Source organism: Ovis canadensis, chromosome 23 (assembly GCF_042477335.2).
Source record: "Ovis canadensis isolate MfBH-ARS-UI-01 breed Bighorn chromosome 23, ARS-UI_OviCan_v2, whole genome shotgun sequence".
Lineage (NCBI taxonomy): Eukaryota > Metazoa > Chordata > Mammalia > Artiodactyla > Bovidae > Ovis > Ovis canadensis.
The window spans coordinates 59,702,353-59,719,800 of NC_091267.1; the positions used below are offsets into that span (position 1 = coordinate 59,702,353).

The 17,448-nt window shown below is 52.0% G+C and overlaps 1 protein-coding gene across 1 annotated transcript in view; it reads left to right on the top strand.

The window, feature by feature from the left end:
- The first annotated feature begins 3,317 nt into the window (after positions 1 to 3,317).
- ARK2C (arkadia (RNF111) C-terminal like ring finger ubiquitin ligase 2C) overlaps positions 3,318 to 17,448 on the top strand; it is a 108,650-nt gene continuing 94,519 nt past the window's right edge. Inside the window, exon 1 of the mRNA XM_069568424.1 lies at positions 3,318 to 3,655. Coding sequence (XP_069424525.1) covers positions 3,595 to 3,655 — 61 coding nt within the window. The 5' untranslated portion in view covers positions 3,318 to 3,594. The remainder of the gene's footprint in view (positions 3,656 to 17,448) is intronic.

The following is a 17,448-nucleotide window of genomic DNA, read 5'->3' on the forward strand; positions in this document are numbered from 1 at the left end:
CCCAGAGAAGTTAAAATAACTTGTCCAAGCTAATAAGTGGCAGAGCCAGAATGTGAAGCCAGGCAATCTGACTTCGGAGTGTGTATCCAAATTGCTCTGCTGACAAGGTCAGGCTGGGCAGTCATAGCCTTTGTGAGCTGCTCTAGTATAAAGCAAGATAAAGAATGCTCACCCAAAGCTAGCCAGGTTGCAAAGGAACTGGCATACTATAAAGAGTCAGCCTGCAATGCAGGATCTGAAGGAGACACAGGTTCGGTCGCTGGGTCAGGAAGATCCCCTGGAGAAGGGCATGGCAATCCACTCTAGTATTCTTGCCTGGAGAATCCCACGGACAGAGGTGCCTGGTGGGCTACAGTCCATGGGGTCATGAAGAGTCAGACATGACTGAAGACTTAGCACACACGCATGCATATTGCTGGTAGCATTGGCAATGAGCTTAATCTTTTTATAAAGCTTTTAAAATGTATGGCAGGCAACATAAAGTTTTCTATATTTACTTAAGAATGCCAGCCAATCCTCAAAGTTTATTCGAAGTTACAGCTCAACAAAAGCTACCAGCTACAGGAATGTAAAAGTTCCTTGTATAATTTGCAGTAATGAAAAACTGAGAGCAAATTAAGTGCCCAAGAATAGAGTAATTTCACAGTACATTCCCTTGTTGGAGTACAATGAAAACATCGAAAATGAAAATTAGGGAGATAATTATGGGAAAATGTTTCTGATAAAAATTTAAGTTTATTATTATTATTTTAAACATTTATTTATCTACTTATTTATTGCTATGCTGGGTCTTTGCTGCTTTGTACAGGCTTTCTCTAGTTGTGATGAGTGGAGGCTACCCTCCCATCCAAGTTCTAACCAGGCCCGACCCGGCTTAGCTTCTGAGATCAGATGCGATCAGGCGTGTTCAGGGTGGTATGGCCGTGGACCAGGGCTACTCTCATCGCATTGCCAACGCTTCTCCTGGTGGTGGCTTCTCTTGTTGCAGAGCACAAGCTCTAGGGCACTCGGGCTTCAGTAGTTGGGGCGCATGGGCTTAGTTGCCCCTTGGAATGTGGGATCTTAGTTCCTAGATGAGGGATTGAACCTATGTCTCCTGCACTGAGAAGATTTTTAACCACTGGACCACCACCACCACCCTATTACTATTTTTATTATTTATTTATTTCCTTAAATACTTGGCTGTCCTGGGTCTTCATTGAGGTGCTCTGGCTCTTCGTTGCAGTGGGCAGACTTCTCTGCAGCACAGAAGCTTAAAAAGTTTTGGCGTGTGGGCTTAGCTGCCCCCAGGCATGTGGGACTTTAGTTCCCTGACCAGGGACTGAACCCACATCCCCTGTATCAGAAGGCTGATTCTTAACCACTGGACCACCAAGGAAGTCTCTAAAATGTTGAGTTTAAAAAGCAAGGTAAAAATATGTAGATTCTGATGACAAAACCTATATTATGTAATTATACTGACAAAGGCTGAAACAGAAGAGGAAAAATTTGAGTAGTTAGGTGTTTTTAAGTTCTTTTCATTTAAAATTTTATTAGTGGTGGCATTATGTTTATTCGATCGGTAATGAACAAAGGAAAGAGCTGGGGCAGGAGTGGGTTGAAATGATTGTCAAGAGTGGGGCTCGGAACTGCTGGTGTCCTCTTCTGACTGTCTTCATCCCCGAGTTCTCTGAGGGCAGTGGAGGCGTTCAGGGTGGGGAGAGGTCTGAGGAATATGTATGCACTGGAATCATGCCCAGCTGTGGCCACCGAGGATACAGTGGGTGTCTTGGCAAAGCCTGCCTGTGGTGTTCCCTTTGCTGTGTTCTTCTTCGCCTGACCTCACTTCTCCCCTTCTTTCTTTAAGTCGCACTTAGAAGTCAATTTTCTGGAGTCAACCCCGTCTGCTCTCCCCACCTCCCACCCACTCTGCTAGGTGCTTCTCTTAGGTGTCCCTTCCCCAGCACCCTGTGCTGACCCCCATCTCTTCCGTTTCTGAAGCCCCTCTGGGCTGCAAGCGTTGGGGCCTCCATAGGATTTGGATCACCTCCTTAGGCCCTGACACAACACAAAGTGTATTCAGTAAATGGGCCTCCTTTTTCTTATCTCAAAAATGGAAGCAGGTTTGGTTGAGTAGATTTTTGTTTTCCAGTTCCACCTACTGCAATTTTCCCATCTAATTTTCCCAGACTCATGAAATAAAGGAGCCACTGAAGACAAGTTGAGATGGAGGAAATGTCCTCTGCCTTGTGGATGCCAAGCAGACTCTGGTCTTGCCTTGGACTTTGGACTGTGAGCATGGTCTGAGCGCTCTGCTGGGAGTTGCTGTGGCAGGTGGGCTGAGTGTAGGAACTGGGTCTTAGCAGTCCACCTGACAACTGGGTTGCTGGGTGAAGGTTCTTTGCTTCTGTCTTGCTTGTACCTGGCAGACCAGCCACAGGACCCATGAGACCCTGTGGCTGGGCGGCCACGTGTGACTCTGAGGAGCCTCCTAACCCTGATATCACATATGTGCCTGTCAGCAGTGGAAGTGGGCGTGTCTGTGCACATGGCTGGTTGCACCTCTGTCAGAGTGCAGAGAATGGTGGTCGAACGGTTTTCTGGGGTGAGCATGTCTCTATATGGAATGTGTGCCCACACCTCAGTCTAGGAACAGGGTTTTCCATTCTGCAAATGCATATTGTAAGCTTTGTGCTCTGCAGAAGCAACAAAGCGGTGCGACAGGCAGAGAACCTGGAAGTGTGCATATCTGCATTGTGTGTCCTCTCTGTGTGTCTTTGGGAATGCGTTCTTGGCACGTGTTCGGTTAACAAGGCTTTCGGTGTGTGCATGCCCGTGTGACAGTGCCTGGGTCCCGTGTGCGGCGCTTGCTCGCTTTCCAGCTCCACTTGTGCCCGCAGTCGGGCTCTGCACGTGCGCCTGCCTCCATGCACACGTCCCCGAGTGACCCGGGCGCGTTGTGCAAAGACCTCTGGGTCGTGTGCACTGGAAACGCTCGAGCCTGTCTCTCCGCACGCACGAAGTCACCTTCACATGTCTGGGTGCACGTCGCTCTCGGTGTGTGCACGTTCCGTGTGCACGCCGCGCGTGTCTGGGTGCAGGGCGCTCCACGCGCGCGCGTTCCGGCCCGTGGGCGATCAGGGACCCACGCGAGGCTGCAGGAGCCCCGCGGGGCTGACCCCCTTCCCGCGCCCGGCCGCGGGCTACGGCGATTGGCCGCCCGCTGCTTCTCAGCCATCACCCCTCCCTCCCTGCACCCCCGCACCCCCGCCCCCCCCCCAGCCACCCGCGCGCCCGCGGTCCCCGCTGTCCCCCGCGGTTTCGGCGAGGCCGCGCCGCGCTGCGCTCCGTTCCCATTGGCTGGGAGCGCCTTTGTGTGGCGGCAGCTGCGGCCCCAGCGCCTTTGAATGTCGAGAGGGGCCGGGAAGGGAGCCTTTCCATGGGCCATCTGTCTCTCCGCCAGCCGCCGCCCCGCCGCCGCCCGCGCCCCGCGCCCCGCCTCCCGCCCCGGCGGCTCCCGCAGCCCCGCCGCCGCCCGCGCCCGCGCCCCGGAGCCGCGCCACAAAGGGCCCGCGCGCAGCCGCCGCCGCCGCCGCCGCCGCGCGAGGAGCCAGGATGGTCCTGGTCCACGTCGGCTATCTCGTGCTTCCAGTGTTTGGCTCTGTGCGAAACAGAGGTATCGCTTTTTGCTTTCGGGGTCCTCTTCCGTGCGTGGATCGCCGCGGGCACCGGGGCGGGGGCTGGAGCCGAGGGCGGCGGGTTGGCGGGGGTGGGGGGGCGTTCAGGGCACACCCCGGAGGACGCGGGGCGAGCGGTGGCTTCTCCCCTCTCCCTTCTGGGGGGACCCCGAGTGTGGAGGTGGCCGCCCTCGTGGGAGCTTTTGCAGTGAAGTTAGGGTTTGGCGAATTCGAGTCCCCTCCCTCCCCGGCCCCATTTTTTTTATTCTTTGCGGCGGACGCGGTTCCCCCAGTCATAGCCCCTTCCCCCAATACCTAGCCCTGTGTGATCGAAGGACGGAGAGAGATACATGACTGTGTGCGCGCGCGCCTGTGTTTGTGTGTGTAAGCCTACTTGATTTTCTGTGATTTTTTTTTTTTTTGAGATGTATGTGTGTTTCATGTCATTTGTGTTCGTGTTTCTCCATTATTTAGTCACTGATACCGATGGCTGCCTAGCTGGCATCTGGCATCTGCCCTGTCCCATGCCCCAGCCCCCACCTTCTCGTGGGCACTTGCACGATTTCCCGTCCTATCTTTTCCTCCCCTTTAACCCTTTTTTTGTGTATCGCCCTCCAGCTATCCACCCCCCACCCCATGGTCTTTGTATGACAGTTGTATTTATGGGTTCAAGATGCTTGTGTGTGTGTGTGTGTGTGTGTGTGTGTGCGTGCGCGCGTGTATGTGACTGTGTGCAAGTGTGTGCGCGCCTCGGAGAGTCAGGCGTGCACTGCTGTGCACCCCTGGACCCGGCCGGCCGGTGAGGGGTGCCGGCCCTTGGGTGTTGCACTGTGTGTGCGCGCGGATGCGGTGGGATGCTGCCCCCAGGCCAGGCCTTTGCCCCCGGCAGGCGTTGACAAAGCAGCAGGCCGGCGCCGGCTTTGTTTTTAACTGTGATATATGGGGTGTGTTTGCACGGTCCCCTTCCCCACATCCCCTTTCCCTTACATTCTGCTAACAACAATAGCTTGATTTTCCCCCTCTTCTCCCACTTCACATTTCTTCCATTTTCTTTTAATCAAAAACTCCCACTTCCCAAAGCAAACCCGAGATGCATTTAGATTCATTATTTTTTTTTTTTTTTCCTTTTGCATTCTGCCTCTGGACTCACATTGCTCTTCTTGGAAATGTTTCTGCTATCCTCTCCCACTCCACGTCTGCTTCAATCCCTCCTGGCTGAAGCCCTCCCCCGCCCCCCTCCCTCACGCACGGAATGATGTCTTTCCTTTGAGACCAGGGCTGCTCCCCCAAGTCAGAGTGGGGGGTGGGGTCGCGGGGCCAGCGCTTTCGTGCGCCCCAGGGGCCCGATTGGGCCAGAGAATGAAAGCCCAGCCCTCTTTCTTCCAGCCCAGCTGTCCCCAGCCCCAGCCTCTCCCCAGAACCTAAAAGGCAAGGTTGACCCCCTTAGGCCTGTTGGAACCGCAGTTTTTTTGTGTGATGATAGAATGATGACATTCTGCATTTATCAAATCTTTTTTTTTTCTTCATTGTGTAGCTCAGTGAATGGTCAACTCGCTGCTGTGTGCGCTGTGACCCTTCTGCCTCCGCATTTAGCTGTATTGTGACACCCCTCTTAACCATCTCCTGTCTCCATCTGAGGAAGGCATTGCTATTTAAGCGGCAGTATCCCCTGTCTCAGGCCAGCCTAGCAGTGGGGGGCAGGGGTGGAGGGGATGTGTGAAGAATAGGAGTTGGGGGGGCTGGTGAGATCTCCCTTGAAATGCCAACCCCTCCCCCAATACACAATTATATCTCATTACTTGGCATTTCCGTTTAAAACGGGTGTGGAACATTACACTAGGCAGAAATTCAAAAATGATTAAGATGGATGTTGAGCCTGAAAGTATAATTATCCTGATTAAATCATTATCATCCTCATTAATACCACTGATCTCTAAATACCATTGCAGGATGCTGATTCCATGTTTTGAAATTCAAATTGCTCAGCTGCCTTTAAATTTTGTTTTTAATACACCCCCCTCAAAAAACAAAAAACACCTAAGAAAACAAATTCTGCCAGTCAGTCAAAGTTTACTTTCATGGCAAACACGCCCATAGGAAATTCAAGGGCTGAGGGTTAGTCGGGCTGTGAGTAAAATTTAGCACAATGTGATAAGAATTCATGACCTTCCGATAGAGGATACTAATGCTTAACCCAACAAGGTCCTAAACCACAATCTTCTTGTAAAACTATTAGATAGCTTGCCAGCTTAAATCTGTTCTTTTTAGTTTCCATTGTAGTAGTATAGGATGTAGGCCATTTCAGAATAGATGTAGAGAAATAACCATTTTTGTATCTCATCTTGTTTAGCCGAGTACATTGCACTGTAAATCCCTGTTAAGTGGATTCCTTTTGCCTTGGCTTGGAGGCTGTAGCACCCCATTTGCCACTTATCTGGGTGGCTTCAGCTAGCTCCCTGGTAGCACCCCGGCATAAGTGAAGAGATTACATCTAGTCAGAGGCAAAAAATAATATATATATATATATATGTGAACAATTCTCATAAAATGATAGTTGCTGCTACTCTGAAAATTTGGTGCAGCAAGGTCTTTGGCTTAAGGGGGAGCTCTGGCCACGGTGTCTTAATTGTTTAATTGTACAATGTCAAGAGCATCTTTGGACATCCGCCCTGGCCCTCGGAGCTGCCCCTTTAACAGCCGGCTCCCTTCTGCTGCCTCGCTGGCCAGACCTGCTTGAAAACTGAAACAAAACAGCAGCAATAAAGAAAGAATAAGGCCCCTACTTTGAGGGCCCTTCCAAAGTAAAGTCCCAAGGGGCCTCCCCAGATTGCCATTTGGCAATCTGAAAAGAAAGAGAAGAGAAAAAAACGAAAAGAAAAAGAATCCCCAGCAAAATGGTTTTCCATTAAACAGGGATCGCGTGTTCTGCTGTGCTGAATTACTTCCTGTTCTTATTTTGTGGGTAATTTTTTCTGTATCAAATATCCTTTTGGTTGTGTATCTTTTTCACCTTTTCTTGTACTAAAACTAAAGCATGATCTGTATTTTTTTACATCCCCCAGTTGACAATGTACAGCGCTCGGTTAGAGATGTTACCCTGCTGAAACGTACTGTGCTCGTGTAGCCCGGGCCATCTGCTCATTGTACGCTGCTTTTGTTCTGTTGCCCTTCCGAAGCATGGTGGGCCCAGCCTTTTTTTTTTTCCTTTTTTTTTTGTATCGTGTGCATGACGACATTGTTACACACAGAATCCACTAATACTAATATACAATCTCTCAATAAAGAACTAGTTTCCTATATTAACCTAGTGTGCTTTTTCTCTTGCTGTTTTCCCATTTATTGTCGTATCCTGCTGTTTAGATTTCCCCCCTTGCTTTTCTATCCCCACCCTCACCCACCCACCCACCACTCCCACCTCCCATTGTAAGATTTGAGTGAATGCCTTCCGGTTTTTTTTTCTTTCCTTTTTTTTTTTTTTGTGATACAGATATGGTGACTTTAATCTCATCTAGTCCATATCTTTCTACAGTAGATGTCTGGGTAATGTGGTGGGGGATGGGTCAGTTGTCCTGACACACCAAAATAGCTCTATTACATAGAAAGAACACCTATCTTTGGCCACCTATGTACCCACCCGATAGCCTCCACTTTTCATCTCAGTTTCCAAGTTTCATGGGCACCCGGTTTATGATGTTGATGAAGAGATGGGCTATAACCCTTAGGTTGAGAAAAGGGATACTGTTCTTAACTAGCAATCTTGTAGCATTTCAGACTCGCCTGAAAAACCCATTTTCAGTTGTCTTTTTTTTCTTTTTACTGTTTCATTGATTTACTGTCCTTCTAAGTCATGCTGGGGGTGACATGTTACATGCAGTTGAAGCCTTGATCTGGAATTTGAAAGTATCCTCTCCCAGGTGCATATTTAAATTGTTGGGACCTGCGATGTAAGTTTTGCATGGAGATCCTGCATAAGGAAGATGAAGCAGAAACCAACTCAGACCACTCCCACATTCATCCCAGGGCTAGCAGCCTGACCTGTTACTGCAGGAATAAGAGGGTCTGTGCCCTCTGCAGGCTGTGAGCCAGTGAATGCTGATTACAGCCCAGTTTCGTGACAGCTGCCTCATCTGTGGCCGGCCAGAGTGCCTCTCTTGAGAAAGAAAGCCAGATCTCTGTCATTGTCCGATTGTGGGGGGCGGGGATCAGGAGGGAAGTCTGAATCTACCCCCAAACTGAACTGGAAGAAGAGCCCTTAAAATATATCTTTGTTCCATAATTATATTTGAGGAGCCAGTGGAGAGGTATTTTTTTTTCCCTCAGAGTGGAACCCAAATTCAAACATTTGTCAATTACACCTATTCAATTTCAGCTCAGAATAAGCCTTGCTAAATGAGCCGTTTTAGTCACCGAGGAAATTAGTTGATGGAAGAAATTCACGGTTCCTTCGAAGGGTCATCATTTTGAAGCTGCTCTTCCTTGGGCCAAGGTGCCTCCTGCTCGCCCCTGTGGGCTGTCTCCCAGCCAGCCTCTGCCCCCTGCCAGCCTTCCCTCCCAGGCGGGCGCACCCCTGCCTGACCACAGTGCTTCCTTGCCTCCTTTGTAGCTTGATGCGGCTCTCCTCTCCCCCATGGCTGCCCTTTCTGCTCTGGCCCTTTGTTCTCATGCTCTCCCCAGCCCGGGTGGGAAAGCTGAGCTGATTTACTGCGACACATGGACACACATGCAAGTTCCCAGCGGAGGCTTGCGCTGCAGTTTGTGTGAGACGAGATAGGCAGGTCTTGGGGATTTTGTTTCTCTCCCTCCTTCCTCTCCTCCTCCTCCTTTTATTTTGGTTTTCATGAAACTTCCAATTTTGTTCCTAGTTTGAGAAAGCAAAATAAACCATCCTCCAACCAACCTCAACAAGAAGGAAAATGATCCCAACTCAGGTGATCACCCTAGAGAGCAGTGGCTATTAACCAACTCTCAGATTTTATTTCTTTAAACCAATATTATGTATTATATTGGAATTATCTGGTCAATGTTTTGAGAATGGTTTAGTAACCTAGTAATAACATAGAAAGTTAGTAGGTTACTGGGAAGTCATGTTTTAGCAATTTATCAAATACATACCATATTTTTGTCTAGACTGTCAGAATAAACTTACTCATCTGAAGGAGCCTTTTTCTCTAACTGGATGGTCCAGTCATCACAAAGCCACTGTACTTTGCATTTACTTTCTCAGCCAACAGACACATACCTGTTTTAATCAATTTTAACTCTTAAGATTTTGGAAAAGCCATCTACTCTGTAGATCCTACGCTGGACTTTGTAATAAGATGGAACATGGTTCTTATTTACCACTTTTCCTTTTGAATAAGAGAACTTCTCTCCTGAAACCAGCATCGGATAAGGCCCACCTAATTGAGAGGATTACTTAATAGTTCCTCATAAATCGGCAGATACTATTAATCACTCAAGGCTAGGGGAAAAGACCACCAAGAGTCTCCGTGCCCCAGTATGCAGATAACAGACACTGGGCCACCTCTCATCTCTCTTCCTTACTCACATCCTGCCCTACCTGCCATGTCCTTCCCACCTTTAAATACGCAGCCTGCAGTATCCATTGGAAAACTTAATGCTTTTCTGAGCTAGGGAAGCAACTAGGGAAGCTTTTCTGAGCTCCGTGCTGGATCCACATGCCATGGAAACTGCTGGCCAGAAGACACAGGCCCTTGACTCTAGCTCAGGGTATAACTTTGGGTGTCTCAGTCCTTCTTGACCAAAGTTGCTCAAACGTAAAAGACACTTGTACACTTGCGCCTTGGTTCCTCTATGAATCTAAATAGTTCTTTAAAAAGTCCTGGCTTAATATAATATGAATCTGAATTTGCTTTTATTAGGATGGTATGGTTTGGCCACAGATGAGCCAATATATTTCTAAGAGAATTAGGGAAAGGCTTACCTTAGGCTCAGATTTTCTGGCTGATTTAAGAACTAAGAGCAAACATTCATAACCCCGCAGCTGAACCACTTGCAATGCCTGTATTTTCATGTATTCATTCATTAAGTCATTCATTCACTGACTCACTTGTTTGTTTATTTAGTTAATGAGTGTTCATTGAATTCCTACTTGGGGCCAAGTGAAGGGGGATATATATGAAAGCCATGTAGGACCTGGATACCTGCCCTCCTGAGGCTTATGCTGAGGCTGAGAGATGGATGCTTAGGATATCAGACACTGTCTAAGGTATTCGGTGCCTTGGCACCCAAAGGGATGGCAGAATGTCCTGATTGGTGCGATGGGAAGAGCTTGGAGCAGTCCAGGAGTTGAGTCCTATCCCAGCCTTGACCAGGAAGGGTGAACTTAGGCCATTGCTCTGAGTGTCCTCTAAACAATGACCATCATTATATCTACTTGATAGAGTGTGTAGAGACTTTTCAAAGACACCTGGCACAGAGCACCTCCCTAGGCATGCTAGGTGGCCGCTCCCATCCTGCACAGCCGTTGGAATATACTGGCCAAGGGGTCAGATAAACCAGGGAAGATGTGCTGAGGAAATGGGGTTGAGCTGTGCCTTGAAGGTTGGTATGTATACAGGAGGGAGAGGAGAAAGACTCCAGGCAGGGACAGGAATGGAGGGAGACTTCGGTCAAGGCCAGGTGGCTCTGCTGACTGGGCAAGAACAGAAAGTGCTTATGAGGAGGGGTTGTGTGTGTGTTGGGTTGTGGGTGTGGGCCTGTTGCCTTGCATAGCCATGGGAGGCACTGGGACCATTGTCCTGTCTTTGAATGGTTCTTGGGAGAGCATTACTCCAGGGGTTAAGCAGCGAGAGGTTGGGAGAAAATGGGAGAAAAGTCTGGAAGAAATCCGTTTCTTAGGGCTTTGGAAGCTCCAGTAGAGGGATGAGCCCAGAGGGCTTAGCTGGGGAGGAGTCCACGGTGGGCATCCAGGGGTGTTGGAAGTCCACACACCAGTGGTCTGGAGGATGAGGATGGGGGCTTATGGGGGGTGGGGGTCTTCCCATAAGAGGAAATGAGCAGAGCTGAGTTGATGTGAAGGGGCGGAGGGATGGGGAGGTCTGGAGGTAGCTGGGAGAATGTGAGACCGGGAAGGCAAGCAGGGATGATGGGCAGAGCAGTCAGATTGGGGTAGAGGTTAGTTAAGCATGTAAATAAATAGAATTTGAGATGCTGAAGGGGGCAGAAGGAAGGGCACTGTGGCAGTGTCCTGGGATTTGAGACCTAGTCCTGGATGGAGTACTAGGTGATAAATGTATGGGACATTTATGGGACACACCCTCAAAGAGCTCTCCCTCCCTGCCTTATCTGGCCAGGCACTTGCATCCTCAGTCATGCAGGTCACGCTCTCAGCAACCTCTCTACCAACATCCACTCCCTCAGGGAGCTGTGCTCCGGTATCTCAGTTTGAACAACTTCTATCAAACTTCACCTTTCTTGAGAAGAGGGACCCAAGGCCAGCAGGTGGCAAGATTATTGCCTCCACGGGTTTGCAAAAAGGTGGGGCCTACCCATGTGAGGAGGAGGGCAGAGTCGCAGAGAAGGAGGGGAGGGGTGGCAGCAGGGGCCAAGGACAGGGCGCGAGGGGTGAGGCGTGCGCTCCAACCTCAGGCTTGGCTCTGTCTGCAGAGAGGGGATTTTCCCTAATTCAAAGCTCTTCTCTTCTGTTACCTCATTTCCTCAACACAGTCTGGGAGGAGGTAACTGGGGACCGGAGGCGACAACTAAGGCCAAGGGTGGGGAAAGTTGCCCCCTGCTCGCCTTGGGTTAGGGAATGGCTGAGCCAGAAGTGGATGTGGCATGACTGGCCGGCGGCTGTGGCTCCCTGCAGTGCTTCCCAGGGCCTGCACACTGTTAGGAACCCTCTTGAAACCAAGAAAACACTGGAAAGGAATCCCTAATTTTCCTCCACGTCTAGGGACATTGGTTTGTCCGCGTTGGGAGAGGCCTCAATCTAGCTCGCGGCCAGACAAGCTGTGAGGCAGGTCAAGTCCTTAACCTAGAGCCTCCACCTTCTGGAAGGGGAGTCTGAGAGACAGGGAAGGTGCGTGGTGGACCAGAAAGACCCCAGGGTGGGAAACGAGCAGGGGTTGGAACTGGGTGGTGAGTCCTTTAGCCTGCAGACTCCGGCTTAGAGGAGGCCTCACCAGTTTAACCAGGGGACCCCTGTGCTCAGGTTGCCACCAAGATAACTAAGTGTCCCCCTTCGAGGACTTCGGCTCCCAAGTCATGAGCACCTCTCCTGGGTTTTCTTAGGTAATCACAATGCCTTCTATCTGTGTTATATCCTCGAGTAATACACTCACATTTTAATACACTCACATTTTAATACACTCACATTTTGGAAAGTTTGGAAAATAGACCAGAGGGAAAAAATCTCTTAGGAGTCCACCTGTCTGTGATCACTTTAGTGAAAGGCCTTCCACCAGTTTGTTCATACTCATATACATATTTTTTGTAGAGCTGTAAACACAGTAATATACACTTTTGCATTCTCTGATTTTTCAGATTTAACCTATTAAAAGCCCTTTCATGTCTTGCTAAGCTGTTTTCACAAGCATCACTTTGACTGGCTTCACCAAATTCCACTCGAATGGTGGCTGTGTTCAGACTCGTGGCTTGTGAGGCACCCAATGGCTCTGGGTCGCAGGCCACTCCTGCTGGTGTGGTCTGTGTCCTCCCTTGGGCTGTTGTTTGGCCCCAGGGAGGGTGGGGGATGGTGGACTCTGACAGCTCCCAGGCCTCTCTGCTCACCATCAGTCCAGGCCCAAAGGGGTGGGAAGGGAGGGCCGGAAAGAAGGCATGGGGAAAGAAGCTTCAGATAAAGTCCTCTGAGATTTGGCTTCTGGTCTCTGTTCTGCCACCAACGTCCACTGTGATCTTCAGCCAGTCAGCTTCCTCCAGAGGGTCTCAGTTTACCCATCCGCCAAATGGGGGCGATGGGTCTACCTTACAGGACTTGTCACGTGAAGTGTGACTTATCCGAAGTGAAGTTTGAGAACCCAGCCAGAGGCAACAGTTAACAGTGATGGCCCGTTATTCAGGCTGGTGGGCCTAGTCCCGCTTCCAGGCTGCTCTGCCAATAACCACCCTTGTGACACAGCTGGCGAGCCTGACTGCTCTGGGTCTGCACTTCCAACTTGCCAGAGGAGATAATTGGCCTAATTGCCCCTTCCTGCTGTAAAAAAAAATGGTGATTTCCTCTGGATGAGAGTCACTTACACTTCCATTGTCTTTTGGCCCGTTCGCTGGGCAGCAGCCATGCCTCGGAGCTCAGTAGAGAGGCTCCGCCCTTCCGTCGGCAGCAGCAGTGACTCCGCAGGCAGCGAGCACAGGCCCCGCTAGGGGTCCGGAGCCTCGGGTCCCTCCTGCCTCCTGGGGCTGAAGCTCCCGTTTGGCTCCTCAGCAAGAGCCTCCCTGGGGCCTCCTTTCCTGAGGTATGCCACTGCAGGGGAGCAGGGGTCAGCCAGCCCTCCCGCAGGTGACCTCAGCAGAAGGGCTCAGCCGCTTTGGGGGGGCTGGTCTCCCCCAGTGGAGGAGAGGAAGAGGCGCTGCTGACTCAGCACCGGCCTGCAGGGTGGAGAGCGGGTGGAGGCACTCTCTGAGGCTGGGAGGAAGTGAGAATTCAGCCAACACCTGTCTCGAGGAAGGGCGGGGAAGCTTTGGAACAGCTGCTGCTGTTTCTCTGGGGGCTGCTGAGTGGGAGGCAAGTGGGCGAAGGCCCTCCCAGGGCTTCGCCTCCTCCCACAGCCTGCTTGCTGGGCTCCAGCTCGCCCCCCCCCAGCGGCCAGTGCCTCTAGGGCACTCCCCTCCCCATAGCCTGTGGATCCCTCTGTGGCGCCTGTTCCCAAGACCACCCCCTCCTAGAACAGTTAGTTCTGCTCCCAAACTTTGGGTGCTGATGGGGTGAGCGTATCCTCTGGGCAAGGGCTGGCGACACCTGCCTTCCTTAAGCCAAAGGGTGGCTCTTCCAGTGGGGCCCTCTGTCTCCATGCTGTTCTCTGGAGCGGGAGCTGGTCTGGGCGGGCCTCTTCTTCCACTAGCCTGGCCCTGCCGAGCTGCGCGGAGAAGTTCAACTCTGGGGCAAGTGAGGCAGGGATGGGAAGACCTGGGTCCTCAGGGCGGTTCCCTCCTGCAAGGCCCCTCGAACTACCAGTCACCCCTGGCCCAGTACCAGGACCCAACTTGGTACTGGTGGTACAACTTGGTATAACTTGGCCCAGTACCCAACTTGGTACTCAGGGAGGAACCCCAGAGAGGCAGCTGGACAGAGCCTTGGCCCCAGTGCAGTCAGAGGGGGCCAGAGCCCCTCCCAGACACCAGGTGGGTTGGCCCAGTCTTGGTTTCACCTTTGGTGGACTCACGTCCTTTGGAGCACAAGGGGAATAGGGCATGAAGAGGGGCCCAGTCAGCTGGTCTAGGGAAGCTGGGCCTGGGTGGTGGGGGTGGCGGGCAGCTCTCATCTTCCTGTTTCTGGCTGGGAGAAGCTGAGGCTCCTGGGCAGGGTTGTCAGGAAGCAGGGCGGCCACAGAGCCAGAGCCAGAGTTGGGGAGGGGGCAGAGTAGGGAGTAAAGGGCCCCCAGGAGGGAGCCTGGGCCCCCTGGAACCTGAGGAATCCAGCCTTCTCCCCATCAGGAGGGATGGTGCTGAGGGAGGGGTCGGGGAAAGAGCTGTCACGGGGGTGGGGGTGGAGAGGGGTGGGTAAAGGGAGCTACAGCCATCAGCCCTCACCTGAACAGGTGAGTGGGGAGTGTGATGGCAAAGGTGGTCCAGGAGCCCAGAGAGGAACCTGGGATGGCCTTCCCCCAGCCCATCCCCATCCCACCCTCGAGGGCCCTCACCAGCCCACACCACCCCCAAGAGAGGGGTGGAGGAAAGAGGAGCCAGAGGCACAAGAGCGTGGGGGTGGGTGAGGTCAGAGACCTGCCTCTGTCCCTGTCCCCCGCTTCTCAGCGGGAAGTGCCCATCTTTCGGGGGCTCACTAAATCTGTCCTGGCACCTACTGCAGGTGACTTTGGACCTCTCTGAGCCCCAGTCTCTTCCTTAGAAAAAACTGGAGATAATTGTTATCAACACCATTGTCCTGGGGAGGTGAAGATGAAAGAAAGTTTTGATATATATAAAGTAACAAGACACGCAAACCTCTGGGAAGTGCTTAGAAAAAGATATTCATTCTCAGTTCTTCCCTCACTGGAACAATCTCAGGGGCCCAAAAGGAGTGCACGGGGAACAGGCAAGGAAGGGCATGTCTCAGCTTTCTTGGAAAAGCAGTCACTGAGAATCTACGCCGGGCTGTGGGCAACTGAGACACAGATAGGATCTGGCCTGCAGCCTGGCTGTGGAGACCCCTGAGGACCCCTGGAGTTGCGTGGAGAACGCACAGATTAGGCTACACTGAGGGCCAGGCTGACTGTCGTGCTGGCCGGAAAGCGTGACCCAGCCTGGAGGCTGCTGGCCAGCGTTGGTGCCTCAGCTGGGAAGTCACGGGGGCCTGGCAAAGTCAGGAGGGCCTCTTGGAGGAGGCAGAACTGGAGCTGGTTCCCGGAGCAGGGAGTGATCTGCAGCTTGCTGCCTGGGAACCTCTCAGGTCAGTCTGCACCCTGCCCCCTCCCACGGAGGCCCAGAGCTGATCCAAGAGGTGAATGTTCAGAGTCCGGGGGCTGTCACCTTGCCTGATTTTTCTTTTTCTTTTCTGGAGCATTGGGCCCTCTCATTTCATTGTCATCCTACCCATGCCAGTCCCCATCTTCCCTGCTGTTTCCCAGCCCCAGCCATTTCCCTGGTAATCCTCTGTCCCCTCCTGCCCCTCTGCCCAGCCGGACTGCCAGAGTGCTCCCACGGGTCAACGTGTCGGTCCTGGGAGGTCCACACTGAGTGGGGAGGCTGCCTGCAGGGAGCTGAGGACTTGTGACCTCCTCTGAAGCGGGTAACCCTCTCGAGCATGGGTTCTGCTCCCTGCCGAATTGGGTACTCAATTTTACCTGCCAGACTGAGTGACAGGTGAGATGGTGGATGGAGTATATCCACCGTGACACCTGACACAGAGCGTGGGGCTACACTCATTGTTATACATGGCTACCTGCTAGGTCGTTGCCATGTACAGGATCCCCTGACTGCTTCTAGGAGGCACTTTGAATTTGGTAAAGGAAACAAAGGGTAGGGGGGAAAAAAAAAAAAACCTTCTCCGAGTCTCAGTGTTCTCATCTGTAAAATGGGAATGATTCTAGTAACCCTTGCAACTGGTTATAATGAAGCTCAGATCTGATCATGGATTTGTTAAGCTGACCTAACAGACGTGTGTCTGAGTTGGACCAGGGACTCTGCCAGGTACTGGAGACAGAGGGATAATAACAATAACACAAGCATCAGCAAATGCTCACGTAGTACTTGCTCTGTGCCTGGTATTCTCCCAAGCACTTTAACTGCCCTAAAGAAAGGTAACCCCATGGGAAACCGACACGTGAACAAACAAGAAAGTATGGTTCAAGGTATGTGCTGAGTGCTCTTTCACGGGGAGCTTGGGCTGGGCACAGGCTTAGAGGATGCATGGGGTTGAATTGGACCAGAGGTAGGGGCAGAGTGTTGCAGGCAGAGGGGCTGCAGGGCACAGGGCGGGCTGGGGAGCAGAGGACTGCAGAGGGGACGGGAGAAGAGGCAAATGTCCTATGGGGCAGCTGGGCCCTTGTCACTCCTGATTGTTGTCACAGCAGTGTTGCCTGTTGATCAGCATTGCCAGTGGCTGACTGGCCTTTGTCAGGAACGGAGGGCAGTGTCCCTGTGCAGCTCTGGCGTGTCTGGGACGAACTAAGGGCTGTGCTGAGGCCCCAGTTTGCTCAGGACTTTCTCCCCCTTTGTATGTTTATGACTTTGCCCAGGTTCCTTGGTTTCCCGGTTGGCTCAGCAGTAAAGAATCAGCCTGCGATGCAGAAGCCGCAGGAGACGCGGGTTTGACTCCTGTGTTGGGAAGATCCTCTGGAGGAGGGCATGGCAACCCACTCCAGTATCCTTGCCTGAAGAATCCCTTGGACAGAGGAGCCTGATAGACTATAGTCCATGGGGTCACAAAGAGTCGGACACAACGGAAGCAACTCAGCACAGCACAGATACACACCAGGTTCCTTGGGGTGGGCTTTCTCCCTAGCCGCCTGTGAGTCCACAGCTACGTTAGATACACTGCACACGACCCGTCTAGCCCTTGGCGTGCACATGATTGTGCTCCTGGATGCTCAGCCCAGCACACGCCTGTCTGTACACAGTCCCCGAATCATGCACACTTGCATAGTCGCACACAGCCACACATCTGCGTGACGTCAGCACGTCCACTCATCGACACGCGTAAATTTCCGTACACACAGCACATTACACAGTCACACACACAGGTGACAACAGGCGCACACAGCCACTTGCTGCTCACACCCGTGAGTACGCGCAGCAGCACCATGATACCAACACATGCTGTCTCTGGATGCACAACTTCAGTGTCTGCTTCCCCTTCTTTCCATTGACAGGTCTCTTGAGCCCTGTGAGCTGGACACCATCACTGAATTTGCACAATTAATATTCCCACAGGACTTTAGCCGGGGGAACGCCACCAGGCCTGACCATGGCCGCGTGCCCCACTAGAGCTGGTGGCCCCCGTTCCCACCGTCCTCAGGGCTCTGCTGTTTCCATCACTCTCACTGCAGCCCAAGGTGGGCAGAGGCTGTGTGGGCTATGGAGGGAGGGGCCGCTGACTCGTTGTGGTCTCTGGCCTAGCGCCCGCTGATGGATGCTGCAAACACGGCGCAGCTCC